At 40.6% G+C, this 18,539-nt stretch overlaps 1 protein-coding gene across 2 annotated transcripts in view; it reads left to right on the forward strand.

The window, feature by feature from the left end:
- Window positions 1-3,616: 3,616 nt before the first annotated feature.
- The window catches only part of GAREM1 (GRB2 associated regulator of MAPK1 subtype 1), a 194,238-nt gene continuing 179,315 nt past the window's right edge, over window positions 3,617-18,539 (forward strand). For both annotated transcript variants that reach the window (XM_034996093.1, XM_034996094.1), the window contains exon 1: window positions 3,617-3,781. In XM_034996093.1, the coding sequence (XP_034851984.1) occupies window positions 3,661-3,781 (121 nt within the window). In that variant the 5' untranslated portion in view covers window positions 3,617-3,660. The remainder of the gene's footprint in view (window positions 3,782-18,539) is intronic.

Below are 18,539 nucleotides of genomic sequence, written 5' to 3' on the forward strand. Positions count from 1 at the left end.
CAAAAGGAATGAGATCTTGCCATTTGCAACGACGTGGATGGAACTGGAGGGTATTATGTTGAGTGAAATAAGTCAAACAGAGAAAGACATGTATCATATGATCTCACTGATATGAGGAATTCTTAATCGCAGGAAACAAACTGAGTGTTGTTGGAGTGGGGGGTGGGGTGGGAGGGATGGGGTGACTGGGTGATAGACATTGGGGAGGGTATGTGCTCTGGTAAGCGCTGTGAATTGTGCAAGACTGTTGAATCTCAGATCTGTACCTCTGAAACAAATAATGCAATATATGTTAAGAAAAAAAAAAGAAGAAGAAGAAGGTAGCGGGAGGGGAAGAATGAAGCGGGGGGAATCGGAGGGTAGACGAACCATGAGAGACAATGGACTCTGAAAAACAAACAGGGTTCTAGAGGGGAGGGGGGTGGGAGGATGGGTTAGCCTGGTGGTGGGTATTGAGGAGGGCACATTCTGCATGGAGCACTGGGTGTTATGCACAAACAATGAATCATGGAACACTTCATCTAAAACTAATGATGTAATGTATGGGGATTAACATAAGAATAAAAAAAAAGAATTTGGGGGATGGGGACACAAACATTCAAATCTGTAGCGATTACCCTCATTTTTCAGAGGAGGAAGTAGCAAGTTGCCCAAGATCCCACATAAGAACAGAGGCACTAATCATATTCATGCCATCAGGCTCTGGAGTTGATATTTTTAATCACCATAATGTGTTGCCTCTCACAAATCTCAATTTTACAAGGTACCTAGTAGGAAACAAGGGACTGATACATGGAATTTTGCTTTATAGAAAACTTTTCTTGGATTCTCCCTTTTTAATAAACTACAGAATCCTAGAAGTTTTGTCCCTGTACCCAGTTGTTATGCCTTTATCTACATGGTTTGCATTGGTCCAACAATCTTAAGAAACATAATTCCTCGTACCATGTTTGGAAGTGCAGTTCAGCTAGACAGAAAAATTACCTTTCTTAAATGATTTTCCTTACAGCTTAACCCAAACTCTCTCCATATCACAAATAAGATCTTTCTGTAAGCATTCTCCTAGGACATGAAGACTCACATAAGAATTTGTAGCTCATTAAAGTGTCTTCCCTTTAATACTCAAGATTAAAATGAAACCTTTTCTGCAAGGTCAGCAATAAGAGCAAATCTAAGTTCTTTATTGATTAAAAAAAAGTTGACTGCATTAATCTTTTTACTTTTTATCTTGTCCTTAGGTCATAAGTCACCAATCCTTGCATGCAAGGGAATTATAGGAATTTTGTTCCCTGAAGCTTTTAAAGAGGATATCATAACAGCAGAAAATTATTTTTTTTAAGAAATCATTCTATCATATAAGGTTTCAGGATCTACCTAGTTGAAGGACCTCCACCCTGCCCATTCTTAGATGCTTCTTATGTCATTTTTGGAGTCTGAACTTTATTTCCAAAAATAATTATTTAGATCATGATGAGTACCGGGTGATGTATGGAATTGCTGAATCACTGTATTTTACACCTGAAACTAATATTGCACTGTATGTTAACCAACTGGGATTAAAATAAAAACTTAAAAAATAAATTTTAAAACAATAATTTAGATAGAAAAAAATTAGCTGGCACTTAGCTCCTTAGGTTTTTTTGTTGTTATTATTAAGTAAACTCTCCGCCCAATGTGGGGCTGAACTCATGAACACCTACATCAAGAATGGCAAGCTCTACCCTCTGAGTCAGCCAGGCACCCCTAGGTACTTATGGTTTTTCAAAATTCTTCTTTACGTGAGCAAAATCTTAGAACTTTAATGGGCCTGTGATTCTGAGTAAAATAATATATTAAAATATTTCTCACTTTTCCCCAAGACTTTTTCAAAAAATTGATGTGCATGATATAGAGGTCAAACCTTTCAGGCAAAAAATTTTATGAAAATTGTGGCCAATGCTTCAAAGTGAGAAGACAAGGAAGGTGGGTGTAGAAGAATCTCCGTATTTTTCTTCAGTTGCTAATGGAGTGGTTTGTTCACTGGCACAGACCTAAGTCAGCCCACTGAAAGGCAGCGGGGTGCTTTCAAGTCCCCTTGGTTGGGCGAAGCAGGTGCTTGTTCTGCCTTATGCACTAAACACTGAATACTGTTGAAAAACAAAAGAGTTGATACACAACCCTTTCACCTGGCACCCACTCACCTCTACTAGTGTAAAATAATGCTAAAAAAAAGATTAGCACACAAAGGTCAGGATCTGCTTAGATAAAGAGGAACTCTACAGCCACCTTGACCTTACGAGCACTGTCCGCAGTGAGCAGGCTACGCGCAATACTGGGGGAAACAACGATTTATCATGGAAAGTAAACTGGATTTGAATCCTAGCACTGCTGTGTACAAGCTGTGTAATCTGGCCAAACTACCTAACGTCTTGGTATGCGTATCTAGAAAAAGGGAATTATCCCAACCTTAAAGACTGGAAGAGAATTGAGAAAAGCATGTGAAAACAGCTGGCCCCGGGAGGCTCCAGGTAACCTAGTCTGCTCTTTCCCTTGGCGTGTTTATGGGGGTTGGTGACCTCACACCCCACGGTCTCCAGCATCTCGTTCGTACAACGAAGGTACTGAACCGAACGGTCACCTTCCCCTTTGTGGGCGCTGATCACTCATCATCACCTCTCTCCATCTCGGTGCTTCGGCATTTTCCGGGCTGCCTAGCAAAGTCTAGACTGGTAGGAAGAACTTCCAGCTCCATTGGTAGAGTTGTGGGGTTGGGGGAGAAACGCTAAGCAGTGCTCCACGCCTGCCTTTTCCCTGCTGGTCTGTCTGTGACGCTCTCAAGAGGTGAACACCAAAGAGGTCCCTTTTGTGGCCCGTATGAGCAACTCCAGCGGCAGGGCGGGGACTAGCAAGGGACCGTGCCCGACGCCACGACTGGGAGAAAGATTCCCTAGCTCGCTCCGTTCCTGCTGGGCTCCGGGATGGGCCGTGGGCTGGGAAGGAGTCCGGGCGCGCAGTGACGCCCGGGAGGCTGCAGGGCGCGGGAGCGGTCGGACGGGGGAGCGAGAGCTAAAGCTTGCAGCGCACGCCGAGCCGCAGGCGTCGGCGGCCGCGGCCGGGCCGCGGGAGGCGGAGGCCGAGCGGGAGGAGGAGCGGGCGGTGCCGGGGAGGCGGAGGCGGAGGCGGAGGCGGTGTCTCCCCGAGCTGCGCAGGCGTTGCTCGCACCTTGTTGGTCAGTGCTGGGAGCGCTGCTATGGCGTTTCTCAGACCCGCGGCTCCTCCTCACACGCTCGAGGCGGAGAGAAGGAGGGGTAAGAGGAGGAGGAGGCGAGCGGGCGGCCGCCGCAGCTGCAGACCCGGGGCCAGAGAAGGAGGCGGAGCGGGAGCCGCCGCAGCCACCCCGGCCGCCGCCGCCCGCAGCCGCGGGGCTGCTGCGAGTCCTCTCCGGGCTTGAGGGCACGCGGGGCTCCCTGGCCATGCCCCGCATTGGTCGCTGAGCCGGGCGCGGGCCCCCTCCTTCCCGGCCGCCTCAGCCGCCGTGCCCCCGGGCTGCCCGCGGCCGGAGTGCCCGGCGCCTCCCGCGCGCCCCAGCCCGCGAGCGCGAGCAGTCGCGGCCGCCGAGGCGCGGGTGGTGCCGGCGGCGGCGGCGGCGGCGGGAGCGCGGGGCAGGAGGAGGCGGGGAAGATGGACCCGGCGCCCTCGCTGGGCTGCAGCCTCAAGGATGTGAAGTGGAGCTCGGTGGCCGTTCCGCTCGACCTGCTGGTCAGCACTTACCGGCTGCCCCAGATCGCGCGGCTGGACAGCGGTGAGTCCCGGCCCGGCCGCCAGCTCAGGGCAGACCGGCGCGGACCGCAGTCTCGGCGCGGATGTGCGCGCGTATGCTGGGGAGGGTGGGACCGGGTGGGGAGTGGGCTGCCCGCCCCGGCGCTGGAGTTGGCCGGAGCGGCTGCCGCAGCCCTGCCGCGTTGCTCTCAGCAGCAGCTGGAGATGTGAAAATCAGAGCCCTTGCAGTGTAATTAAAAAGGACGCCTTAAAAAAAAAAAAAAAAATCAACATTGGGGAAACCTCTGCAGATAGTAATTTTGGAGGCGAGCTGTCCCTCCTCACCCGCCTGCAAGAATTACTCAACCTGGGAAACCCTGAAGAGTTATCTTGGGCAACTTTCTTACAAAATCATTGTGCTTTGGGTGGCATCTGTATTTTGGATGCTCTCCTTCCCCTCCCCCCCCCCCCCCAAGAAGCAGCAGATTTAAGAGGAAAAGCTCCTGGGTGACCAATGAAAGGGATCACATTTCTCAGAGACCTTTTATTACAGCTTGTCTGTTTTGTTTAACTGAACTGAAAGTAATTTGGGGCTGAGTGTAGAAAATGTTTTCAGCAGAAGTGATGGTATGCTTAAGGTTAATTATTAGCTTAGCACATTTCGAGCCTGGAAAAAATTTAAGTCTCCAGAACCTATATTGATTGGGAACCTGAGCTCGAAACTAAGAAATGCTTGTATTTCCTGAAACTGACCACCAGAAATCAACCAACATCCCCCAGCTGTTCCCTCTGCAGTGTGACATCTGCAAACAAGTGCATACTGTCAAGCAAGTAGACCCCTTTCAGTTTGCATCGTCACATGTAAGGTGGCAATTTAGGTGTGTCTTGTCTTGTGTTTTCACAATAACTTCAGTTGATTTGGGCTTCATGTAATTTTAGACTGTTTTCAGAAACATGCTCTGCCGTGGGGCTGCTGGAAAGCACTTGGGCCCAGGTTGGCAGGCGAGCAGATAGAACTGTGGTCACACAGGCCAAGTTAGAAAGAAGAGCACTGAGCAGAAAGATGTCATTTCAAGTCACATGGATTTGGGTTACTCCTTTTCTGGAGTACAAGAGTGTGTAACATGAGATGTGTAAATGTCCAAAGGCATTTTTATTCTGTTTCTTATCTGTGGGGTTAGATGAGACATTTGAAGTACTGATGTGAGAAATAAATGCAAGAAAGTTCATGAAAGCAATCTTGGCCATGCTTTCTAGCCTTGTTTGGTTGGACTTGGTAGTGGTGGGAATAAACTAGGAGTTTTCAAACTAGTAATGAAGTGCAGATGAACCCAGGAAGGACAGGTGGTGTGTTGTGGCATTTCTGCTTGCAGTGGGGTGGGAAAGTGTTCCTTGCTTTAACTATGTATATGCAGGTCTGAATCTGTGTGTGTGTGTATGTGTGTGTGTGTTCATATTCACACTGTTTCATTTCCTCTTCTGCTGTGCAAAATTGTGTGTATTGGAAGGTTTTGAATCCTCACCTTTTCCGATCTTCTCTCATCACTGCACATTGCCAAAACTTCTTACCTAGGCAGAGAGCATTGATGCATGTGGTATAAAAGTCACCCAAAAGCTTCATTAAGTTGAACGTTTAAAGAGGCCGAATGTCAGTTGCAGATAGAACTTTTAGCTTTATTATCTGCTTTCCTATCCCTGTCATTCATAAGAAGGATCTGAATCAGCAGTGTACTCATCCCACACTTCTTTTTAAAATGAGGACGTGGGTTGCAAGTCCTAACACTGTGTCCTTTCAAGCTGTGGAATGGATTTTGATCACTGTGTAATTCCAATTGTTGATTGTAAATTTTCTCTTCTTACCCCTTGAGAATCAACAGTGGCACATACAAATTTGGAATCATAGCCAAATACTGCTTTATACCTTGTTTCTTTCACATAACAGTCCCATCTTATTTAAATTTTTTCTTGTCTTTAATAGCTGCATACCATTCCAGGGGATGGCTATACTATATAATCTAGTTCTCTATGGTGGACATCAGCTGCTCCGTTTTTTACTATTACAAGTTGTGATGTATGAAGACCCTTACCCATAAATCTGTTTGGGCTGGTATATAGTCCTGCCTTTCTGAATAGACATGTGAATCCTTTTTGAGTCCTTCATATACATTGTCAAATTGCTTTTCAGAGTCTAAAGGTGATACTCATTTTGACTACCATGAGAATTATGGGAGTGCCACTCTCCCCACAGCCTTACAATATTAAGTAACCTTAAACAAACAAACAAACAAACAAACAAAACTTTGCTAATCCGATGAGGGGAAAGTGTTAGCTTTCCAATTAAATTTGGATAACCTTTCAAAGAGTCGATCATTGATGCCATGCTTATTTTTAGTCACGTTTCACAGCATGCTTAGAACGTATTCAGGACATGTTGCCATATTTATAAAAGCTGTAGGTGAAATCTCAAGTTTTGTGCAGTCCTCATTCTGTGTCCTTTTGCCAGTTTTAGTACTGCAGGTACATTTTACACACACACACACACACACACAGACTCCATACTTGACATGAAAGGTAGTCATTTTCCAAATCACTTATTTTAAAAGAGACTAGAAAGAAACGGAAAAACATGCCACAGCTGACATGATGCCAAGAGAGAACTGTTGGCTAATTTTAAACAGTCATTAAAGAACATTAAACATCTAACTTCATAACTGTTGACTATTGAATGCCTACTACGTGCTGTATGTTTCTAGGTGCTTGTTGCATATTGTCTCAAATTCTCAGCACCCCATTTTAAGGACTTTGGGAACCTGAGATTCAGAGAAATTGAGTGACATACTTGGTAAATGTGTGGTAGAGTCAGCCAACTTTCTGACTCTAAAGAAAGACCTTTTATCTCAGACTTTACCTCCTTGTACTAAATGGGAGTAGGTTTAAAGTAGGTCTAATGTCTACTCTAAATAGCCCCACTGTCTCTCTGAGAGCTTGAGGACCGGAAAGTCAATATTTTTCAAACATTGTAGACACCGAATTAAGTGCTGGCCTCATCCATCATATTTAGACTACTTTCTGCTTCCCAAAGGAGCGGCTGACAAGATGTAAGGGGCAGTAGGGAAGAAGAGAGTACGAAATCAGAAAAAGAAGGAAAAACATGGTATCTGAGGGCTTATGTACATAGATGGGCCTGTTGAGATTACTCCTCAGTACAGTGGCCATACTTAAAATATTAACTACACAGTAAGGAACTCTCCAATTCTTTGCATAATGCATGTTACGCCTGAAATGCCAGTCAGATAGACACATTCAATATTGCATCCCCAGTGGTGATATTTGTCATCGAATGATAAGAGAAATACAAAATAGTGAGCCTTTATGGTATTGCCTCATGAATTTTTCTGGAAAACACAAAGAAAAGTACTCAAGAAGTAGCAATTCTCCTTAGGGAGTAAGATACAAGCTCATCAGCCAAAGGCTAACCCCATCAGCAATGCAGTTGAGATTAGATATTTAACCTGGTCATCAGTCTGAGAAACTGTTGGCTGTAGAACCAGGTTCAACAGATGTGTTTATGACCAAGAAGAGGGTGGAGCAAATGCTAATCCCCACCCCATCTCCAGCCCATCCTAGCTCACAACTAGGTAGGTGGGAAATTGTTCATTCTTTGTCTCTTCAGTTATTTTGCCTTGGAAAGGCTCCAGTGGTTGGTCTATAGCAGTGTTCTTCCACGTTTTTTGTTCCTGTAGCTCCTAAAAAATCCTGTAGACGTCTGTACCCTAGGCACATTTTTAAGCTGATTGCTAAAACTTTTCATCTTAAGTTTAAACAGTTGCAAAGGATGTCATTTTTCAGCATATTATAAACCTTGACCTTTTAAATTCTTACATCATTAAAAATACTTTAGTAGGTCTATAGTTGATTCCCAGTATCATTCATTTTTAAAAAATGCATGAATAAGTTCTTAAACAGTTAAAATCTTTACACCTTTTTTTCTCCTTAAATTCATATTTTCGTTTTCCTTCCCCTACAGAATTCTATCCCAATCCAATATATTTTTATGCTTGAAAGTGTCTTATTGATCACTCTGTCATACTTTCTTTCTGTAACAAAAATATATATAAATTGAAACCCAATATTTTATATTTCTTTTGACCTTAGGGCTCTTCATATTTGAATGTTTCAGGTTGTTTGAAATGAAGAATTGGAAATTACCCGATTTAGAAAAGGCCTTGCAACCCAGATGCTAAAGCCTCACTCCTTTACATGCATTAGCGTTTTTATTTGTTTCTTTGTTGGTCACCCTGAGGTCTTTACACCCTGGGGTCATGCAGTTTAGAAAGATCTAAAGATGCATTGTTTCTGTAAAGTGGGTGAAGGGTCTTTGTGACGGGGAAGTGGTGGAGGACAGCTTCCATTCATCCTGGGGTGGTGTCCGTCCATCATAGCCATGATCCCAGGCAAATCAATTTTTAGACAAGAGAATATTGGGAAGTTGGGGCTCTGGTAATTGACTCCCCTACAGCTATGATGGTAAGTATTGGCTTTGCATCAAGTATGTACCCTGTTCGAAGAATGCTGGCCTCCCATCAGTGAAAGATGAGTTCATGGCCCTGTTTGGTGAAAGGAAAAGGAAGACCAAGCCTGTATGGAATGACTGGGAGGGAGAAAAAGATGGTAGAGTTGGAGGCAGCTGCAGTGATGGATCAGCAGCAACCTCTCCTTTCCAGCTGTGCAGAGGAATCAGAGCCGGTGATCATCCCCAGGTGTGTTGGCACTGTGGGAGCTTGGTTCTTGCTTTGTGCTGAAGTGCTTCTCTAACTAGCATGTAAGTGCCCGGAAGGCTGAAGGAACAGAGACGTGAACACTCTGAACACGGCGAGGCTCCATTTGGCCGTTTGCAAATGTCAGAGGTGTTTCTAGATCTGTGTTTTATTTTTGAAAATAAGTTCTCAAAATCTCCATGATTGATGTGTGTGTGTGTGTGTAATTTTTTTCTAAATTAACTTAGTGTCAGTCTTGTTCCCAGAAGATGTGCCTCTCCGTGGCTTCGTTTCCCCTGACATTCTATATTGTAAGAGGGTACATATGCCCCAGGGGGGAGAGATAGTAGTTGAAAGAATGCTGGATTTGGAGCCTAGAAACCTCTCTGCTCAGGTTCAGGGGCTGCCATTTCATAGTTATGTGCCTTCGTGGCACCCCTTTGATTTGTAGAAATCTCATGCAGAAGAAGATGTACATTATACTGGTCCATGTATCTCATAGTTACTGGTTAATTTGTTTATTCAATCAGCTAATATTTAGTAAGCCCCTGCTATGTGTCAAGCCCTGTTATAAGTATGGGGACAATAAAACTGAACAAATCAGGAATCTCTGTCCTCATGCAGCTGCATTCTTGTGTATCTGCTTACTGTAAGAGTTAAATGCAAATATGGGAAATAAATATGTATTGCAAAACAGCACACATACATAAGATTGGAGTAGTGGAGGTGAGACCAGTTGAGAGGGAGGCTTCAGAGTGCATCAGAAGTGCACTGAATAATACTTTATTATTTTTGTACAGCTAAAGATACTGAAGGAAGCACTCTGGGTGACTTTAGTGTATTTCCTTCTGAGTATTTGAGATCTGGTAATCCCCAGGTTATAAAAAGGTGGCATTAAGATCTTTATCAGAGAGAAAGTGTTATGAACTAACTAACCCAAGATTGTATTTGGGGGAGCGACCAGAGCAGGAAGTTAGGAAAGAAACTTTTAACTTAATCCAGCATCACATGTAAGTCTGAACAAATGCTACCAAGACCCTTGAATCTTTTTCTAGTAGATACTCATCGCTACTTTTACTGGGTTGATTATGATTTTCTGAGCACTTACATAACTGTTAGCAGGAAAGGCGTGCCTTGTATAATGTATATACAAGGTGGGTGATAAAGAAAGCCTCTTGAATATTCTTTCATATACCATATTCTTTCACTTTCCTCTAGTTACCACCTATTCTAATTTTCCATGCCTACAAATTAATGAAAAAAGAATAGGAAGGGACGTTCTGGGCAGCGATAAGCATTCAGACCCACAAGACAAGATTTGGACATAGCTCCTTCAGTGCTCTTGCTTTTCAAGTAAGATGGCTGTTTTGAAAGCCTTAAGTCACTCGGTCATCTGTAAAAGGAAAACTGGTTTGACCGTTGTGATCGACTGTATCATAGTTTAAAGAGTGTATTTGAGTCTCTTTTGCTCCTTTTGGCTGCCTTATTGAAATAGCAAGTCCTAGTAGGCCAGCTTGTAAACTCGTTTATTTTTGAGATTCCTGAGGTATCTGTCTTTTTACTTACTGAGCTGCAGTTCTAGGAAGACTGATAAACTCCCTCTGGTCTTCAGCAGGACTATCAATCTTAAGAACACCAGCTATTATATGTAACTTGAAAAATAACTTTTATTGCTGCTTTATGTATTATTTTGTCATATTTGACAAAAGGGAAAATACCTGCTAAAATATTTTAAGTCTCATGGGATTTAAGCCGTTTAGAAGACATTTCCACGAGAAGATGCTCCCCCACATCTTAGCCCCCATTCCTACTCCTTAGTGGCACAAAAATGTTTACTTGAATTTCAGGTTAAAGGTATCTACAATTATTTTTGCTATTTCCCAGCTCCTAGCACAATGCCTGGTGTATAAAAGATATTTTATAAGCAGTTAATACATGAATGAGCAAATCTCAGAATTAACAATTTTCAGGTCCAAAATGTCTGCATTACTAAAGCATCTATGACTCTGCACGTTTGAAATAAAATTTCACGTTTGTTTCAACTGTGATAGGCATATTCGTAAATACATAAATTGGAACTAAGATGGTAGGTCTTAAAATTAGCAGTAGGGAAAATAAAGACTTAGTGGACCAACATGATGAAATAATGATTCTTAGGATCATTAGTTATTAATATTTTAAATAAATTACTTCTAGAAATTACAACTCCTTTTTAGATTCTTTGCTCTCTTGCTAGTTCTTTGGTTCCAAAATTAAGATGCCTCCTTTACATATTACATGTAGCTATGTCATTGAGTTTTTAATTTTGTATGGACTAGAATACTATCAGTCTTCAGAATTAGTCAACTCTTACAGTATAATAAAGAATAGGACTGATTGGATAGTCAGCTAACCATTAAACTCTCCAATGTATCATCTTCTCAGTGTACCAGGGATATTACTTCTAAGCAAAGTAAGCCACTTGGTTTAAATAGTGTTACAAAACTACAACTGCTAATTTGGTACAGTTGTCATCTTCCTAGAATAGCCCCAGGATTGACTTGAAACCTTAGCGTCTTAATCCCATACAATGAGTTTCCTTTTATGCCCTTGTGGGAATATTACATGGTGGTAAAAGAAGGAAAAAACAATGTTCCCAAGCCTTTTTCCAGTTTTGTGGATGAATTACTTTGTAATTAAAGGGCAAGTCATTTTAATTGATTCTGCTAATTCTTAAACCTAGTTTGAAGTATTTAAATACCACTTGGGCTTTGATGGCTTAATGGTTGTTTAATAAATACCAAGTTATTGAATTTAAAATGCAATGTGAAGCCTTATAGTTATGAAGATATTTGTTATTTAGGTTAATATCTAACATCTTCAGTAAGTTGTTATGATTAGGCCTGGTTACAGCTTAGAAGGGAATATGAACAGTGCTTAAAGATATATCCCTGTGAAGATTTGAAGTAAGTTATATTCTGTTTTTCTCCACTCAGTAGAGGAAAACTTCCTTGGTCAGACATTTTCTTTTTCAAATATGACCGTTCCCTCAATACCAGAGTTTATGATGTTGGAAATGAAGATCTGCTCTTGATAATTATTTTGGATAATTAGTTTACATTGACTGTGTTTTCCTCGTGGCAGGAAACTAGATGCAAATATCTAAAAGTAACCAAAAAGGGGTAAATGTTTACTTTTCTATTTTAATATTCTGTTACCTTGTAGGTAATTAGGAAGCACTGGTTTTAACAGTCTGTCATGCATTCAAAATCAGGTTAATGAAATGCCTCAGGAAACATATCCATGGATTGATACTCAAAAACTTTTAATTGCCTCTCTTTTCCTTTATCAGCAACAGATGAGCAAAGGATGGTTGGAATCAAAGAACTAGCATCTATTCCATTGTCATTGCTGGTCCGCAGAAAGGTTATGCTTGAGATCTTCAATTTTAGTCTGTTTCGGTTACAGTTGAAATAATGCAAGATCCATTTTTTACCTTGACCCACAGTGACCCACGAAATCAACCAAGCACCAGACCCAAGTTAAAAACAGTTTAATTTGTTGTGTCTAAAGAGAGAGAGCTCTAGAAGATATAGATTACCTACTTAAACATAAGTAAGTAAGTAACATGAGGCTTTATACAGATATTCTGCTGCCCCCCCCCCCTTTTATTTTGGTCCCATCTTTTGGGAGAAACGGAGAGCCACTGAGAATAGACAGGATCAGAAGACATTTTCACAAGCTCATCATGGCCAGGTACATCAGTTAAAGTTAATTTTAGTAGTGCATAACAGGAAAAAAAAAAGTGATTTATGCAATATGGAGATTTCTTTCTTTTCATATAAAAGGAGTCTGAAGGCATCTATTCCAGGATAGATACGGCAGATCCAGAGTGAAGGACCCAGGCTCTTCGTGTCTTTCTGCTCTTCATCCTTAGGAGATAGTTTTCACTTCATGGTCCTTAATGGCTGCTGGAGCTCTAGCCATCATGTCTGCATCTCATACAGCAGGAGGGTAAAAGGGTATGCCTTATCACCAGTCCTAACACAGCACTTCACATATCTCATTGGTCAGGACTTCTCTATAGGCAGGAAAGTAAGGAACTGAAGTCTTAACTGGACACAATACCCATGAGTTCTTACTACAGGAGAGGGGAGCATTGGATATTGGGAGCTGTTTAGCAGTCTCTGCCATTTAGATTTGTGCTTACATGTTTTTTCTTCACCTTTTTTCCTACACAAAACCTTAGCAAAATAACTATGCATTTGGCCTGAATTCCTTAACATATTGTATAGGTTTTTCTTTAGCTCAGATAGTTTGAACCTCTTGCTCCAGCTTTTCTCTTTTCATCCTTGAGGATGAGCTAAAACCTTAAAGCAGTTCCACTGAAATACCCTCTATTAGATGTGAAAGTACTTTATAAGTAAGCCATGAAAAGTTGTGTACTTGTAAAAAATTATTGTTATAAGACACTCCTCACATTCTTACTTGGCTTGCTACTTTTCAGATTTTCTCTCTGATCTGATGCACAAAATGGTAATAGTTGTCCAATTGTTTAAGGGTGCTTTTTTCTCCCTGCTTTATTTCTTTTGCCAGAGAGGCTTGGTGGTTATGTTCTAAAAAGGTATTTACTGTTTTCCTCCAGATATCGTTATTATTGAGAATTTGGAAAATATAGACCAAAAGATGACGAAAATGAGTATCAGTTTTAATTCCAGAAGTTACATAACTTGTTATGTAACCATTATTAACATTTTCCTGTTATGCAGGCATGGCATGTAAATGGAGACTATAAAAGTGGAAAAAGACCAAACCATATAAAATTGCATTTTTGATTTCACGTTAGATCATGAGCATTTTCCTTCATTATTAGTATCCCTTGAAAATAAAATTATTATGACTTAATTGGATTCTGTTATTAGCATTAAACCATTATTTACCTGACTTTTTAGTTGTTAGACATTTAGTTGTTTTGAGTATTGTGTTTTCGAGGATATCTTTGTAAGTGAATTGGTCAGTTTTATATCATTTCATTATTTGGGTTTCCTGGAAATGGGATGATTATTCAGAATTTATTATTTTTAGATTGTTGATATGTGTTGCTAAATTGTATCCAGAAAAGTTTGTACCATTAGCAGTGAATGGGTAAGCTTATCACTTTATACATCATTGACTATCATAGTTATTTCTTAGTTTTTGCCAATTTAGATAATTTAAAAATTGGCACTTTTTCTAATTTGTGTTTCTTTGATTACTAGTAGAATATCACCAATAATTTTATCATATTTCTTTTGTGAATTTTATGAGCCCTTTATTCCATTTTTTGGTAGAGTTTTTCAAAGCTGTACTTTTCTTTTTCAACCTGGATATTGGTTTTAAGTGTTATGTTCATTGTTGCATTGTGAAGAAGGAATCTTCTTCCATTGTATAAAATAAAATAACCTTATGAAAGTCTTGGTACAACTGTGCTGTGTATTCATAACATGAATTCAAGTCATGGAGAGGACCCCACAGATACTTTGTTGTTGATAAATTCCTGTGCATTGCATGAAACTAAGCTGAGCAGTAAGGTTCATCACTATCTGGTTTCCAGGGCCAAGAATAAGTTGACAAGTTTACTACATTTGGGGCAGTTGGAGTTTTCTATTCTCTCTTTTACAAAAGGTGGACCCCAGCAATGTGAGAGCCTGTTGAAGCTTAGAACCTGAGTGCTGATGTGAGAGAATAAATAATAGAGATTCACAGACAGCTTCCAGACATCAGGGAAAAAAGCAAACATGATGGCTTGAATGTCATTTCATTTCTTCTGTTGAATATCTGTGTCAATGTCAGCTTCAGTGTAATGTCTAAGAAGAAGGGAACCACAGAGAAGGGGAAAAAGCCCAGTTTAATTCTCTATGTATAGGCAGTGATTGATGGGGAATAAAATGCGTATCCCTTTACCAACTTGGCACAGAGGACTCTGAATAGTTCTGTTTATCAGTGGATTGAGGTGACATTTGCTAAAAGTGAAGTACAAGATGACTTTAAGATTATTTTTTTCTGCCAAAGAGGAAGCTTCAAATTAACTTTATAGTAGATCAGGTAGTTTATGAATTGTTTTATCCCTCCCCCTAGTCTTCTCTCTCTCTCTCTCCCCTTCCCTCTTTTTCTCTTTCTCCCTCCTCTCCCCCTCACTCTCACTATTTTTTTTTTTAAGATTTATTTATTGGAGAGAGAGAGAGAACGTGGGGCGGGGGTGGGGGAGAGGGAAAGGGAGAGAGGGAATCCCTAGCAGACTGCTCACTGAGTGAGGAGCCCCACAGGGGGCTTGATCCCATGACCCCAAGATCATGACCTGGGTGGAAACCAAGGAGTCAGAGATGCTTAACCCCTAAGCCACCCAGATACCCTGCTCACACTCCTTTTCTTGATTCAGTTGGGAAGATACAAGTCTAAGTAGACTCTGCAGTTGACTACTGAGCAATATGGACATCTGGGTGGCTCAGTCGGTTAAGCGTCTGCCTTCAGCTCAGGTCATGATCCCAGCGTCCTGGGATCAAGTCCCACATCGGGCTCCCTGTTCAGCAGGGAGTCCTGCTTCCCCAGTACCGTTTCTCCACTGTTTGCGCTCTCTTTCTCTCAAATAAATAAATAAAATCTTAAAAAAAAAAAGAATACTGTGCAATAGATACTACAGGAGTTTTATGCTAATAAGTGGAGACCAGAGAGAAGGGAAGGAGGAAAATATATGAACTATGTATAAATATCTAGTTTCAAAATTGTCACAATGAAACAAAACTTCATTTCCCTTGATGATTAACATAATACATTCATTATGAAGAATTTGAATACATAGAAATATTTAAAAACTAAAGATAATCTGAGCTCCTACCACCTTGAGATACCCACCATCAACATTTTGGTGACTGTCCTTCTCATATATCCTCTATTCACACACACAGACACACACACACCCTTAAAATTTTACATGAACTAAAAATCTTAGGTTTTTTTTTTTTTTTTTTGCTTTCTCCTTTCACGTCAACCCCTATTCCTCCAACCCAACCCTGCCTACCCCCCAACCCACTTTTTTAATCCAGTACATATCCTTCTTTTCTCCAGTCTCACATAATCCCACATCGACATTAGATACACATACAAAGGCACATACTGGAAGAGAAATGTGTCATTGCTTTATAAAAATGGGATTATATTCATATTTTTTTGTCTTTTGGTTGTATCACTCATGGGAATTTTTATGAAATACTGGGTGTAAAACATTCATTCTTTTTTCATAGCTGCATGATATTCCACAGAGTGGAAATACTCCTTCTATTGATTGGTGTTCAGTTTGTTTCTAATTATTAGCCTCTAAATTATACTTCACTAAACCTCAATACACCTAAGTCATTAATTTGCTCATTGTTTCTATAGAAGTCTGTGATTTCTATCTCATGTCTTTTACTTCTCCCAAAACATCTTTGATAGCACTGTCTTACTGATTCTCTTAATCACACATGCAAAGATCAAAATTAAGTCTTTTTAGGAAAAATATAGGGGAAAGTGGGTCTTCCTTCCCAGTATCACAGTTCACAGAAGTGGAATTGATTTAATAGATGTTGCCAAAATGCTGTCCAAAAAGTCCGTAACAATTCTCATTTCCATCATTGATGTATGAGAATGCTAGTTCTCCAAGTCCATGTCAACATTAGCTATTATAAAGTTTTTAAAAAATATTTGCCAGCCTAATGGATACAAAACGAGATCTTGTTGCTATGTTAATTTGCATTTCCCTGGCTATTAGTGATTTTGTGCCCTTTTTATATGATTGTTTACCATTTAGATTGCTCTTCTGCAAAATGAAATCATACTTTTTGCTGGTTTTTCTGTTGTTGACTCATTCTTGCCAATTTCTAGATGCTATTTTGTATATTATAGAGAGATTTTTCCTTATTTATATTTATCTATTGACTTTATGTTACATTTATCCATTTCAAAATTTTTAATTTTTATATGGACAGACAAGTCTCTTGTGTTTTCACTTTTGGCTAAGAAAGATCTTCCTGACCCCTAGAATATATGTGTAGTCTCTTAGATGTTCTAGTAAGATGTAAAAGTTTTTTATTTAAGTCTTTAATCTGTCTGGAATTCATTTTTACATATGATGTAAGATTTTTATTTTCTTCCGGACTGTTGGTATGCCAGCCCATTTACTCAAAAGTTTGCTTAACTACTGAATTGAACTATCTTTGTCAAATTTATTTTGCTCTTTAAAAGTAGAAAAAATACATTTCAACTGCACCTGTCTTTCAGGGAATGCATTGGGCTGTGATCTAAGAATACTTGCAGTTAATGAAATTTGAAAAAAATCCTTTATTCCTCAGAGAAGTGGCTAGGGCCACCCCAGTCTTGACTTACTCCTCTTTTCCAGTGGCTGTGGGAGGCCTGAGATTTGTTTTTCTAAAGAAAATTTTAATTCATTTTAAAGCCAGCGCTACCCTGGTGAGTCTGGGAAATGATAGTAACTTGTTAGATGCCTTCTGGAATATAGTCCAGATGCTTTGGCAATAAGTTTTCTCCAGGGAAGAATCTGTTTTAAAATGATACTTTACTAAGCTGCTGGTCGTGTGTGTGTGTGTGTGTGTGTGTGTGTGTGTGTGTGTGTGTGTGAGAGAGAGAGAGAGAGAGAGAGAGAGAGAGAGAGAGGCAGAGAATGTGCCTTTCAGAATTTAAGAAGCATTTGCAAGTTGCCCTCAACTTTAGACTACTTAATTGAAAGTGTATTTCCTCCATTATTTTTTGGATGAGGGGCACACTTTCACACACCATTCTTCTATTTTTATTTTATTTTATATTTAAGTAATCTCTACGCCCAGCATGGGGCTTGAACCCACAACCCTGAGATCAAGAGTGGCATGCTCCATTGACTGAGTCAGCAAGGTGCCCTTTTCACACACCATTCTTTTTTTTTTTTTTAAGATTTTATTTACTTACTTGACAGAGAGAGACCACAAGCAGGGGGAGCGTGGAGTGGGAGAAGGAGAAGCAGACTCCCTACAGAGCAGGGAGCCCATTAACGGGGCTGGATCCCAGGACCCTGGGATCATGACTTCAGCTAAAGGTAGACACTTAACCAACTGAGCCATCCAGGCACCCCTCACCCACCATTCATAATATATATATGTGTGTGAAAAAATTTCATAATGGACTACATCTGTTCATTTTTAAAGACTTAAAGTAAATTTCTCTTACATATTCCTTACCTCCCACAAAATCTTTGATGGCATTGTCTTCCTGAGTCCTCTTAATTTCACATGCAAGGACCAACATTAAATCTTTTTAGGAAAAACATAGGGCAACATGGGCCTTATATCTCAATGTCAAAACCCAGACTGCATAAATAAAGGAGAAAATAAATAGGGCAAGAAGAGACTCAGAACAGATTATTCTCTGAAACTTTTTCTCCTGCATGACCTCTGCATCAAACTACAACAAAATCTCAATCCTGCATCCCATGAGGAACTTTTAATAGGTTAGAGGCAGGTATGTGTAGAAGTTTTATCACGTCTCTTTTTAGATATGTCTTTCTAAGCCATCTGAGAGCAGACGTCCAGGCTTCTCTTCCCCTTGTACATTTCACAGGGTGTAGCAGGACTCTGGCATGGGGTCTTGGGGATACTCCAGCTTACCCCTAAAGTATTTGCAAGCCCTGCCCGGCTACCCACATGGGTACCTGCACTCTGTTCTTCACCTTGTGACCTGTTAGCAAGTTCTGGGCAAGGAAGGAATGATAATTCCAGTAGCCACTCCTTCCTGCTTTTCAGTTCAAGGGTTTTTTTAGAGTTCTTTCCCAATCTCTGACTTCTGAAATTACCTCAAGCTTAGGAGAGACTCAATGTATGAGGGTATGTCTTATTTTAGGACTTACTGAATTATATTTACATATATTAACCTCATGGAAAGAAGGTGAAAAATATTCTGAGTCTGGGTGAAGTCAACTCAGCATTAAAATTTTGCTGGAAGAACCTTGAAATTTGGTAATACTATTTAATCAAAAGCTGTTTAATTTGTCCTGATGCATTG

This window comes from Mirounga leonina, unplaced genomic scaffold (genome assembly GCF_011800145.1).
Source record: "Mirounga leonina isolate KUSES-001 unplaced genomic scaffold, KU_Mleo_1.0 Mir_93, whole genome shotgun sequence".
Taxonomy (NCBI): Eukaryota; Metazoa; Chordata; class Mammalia; order Carnivora; family Phocidae; genus Mirounga; species Mirounga leonina.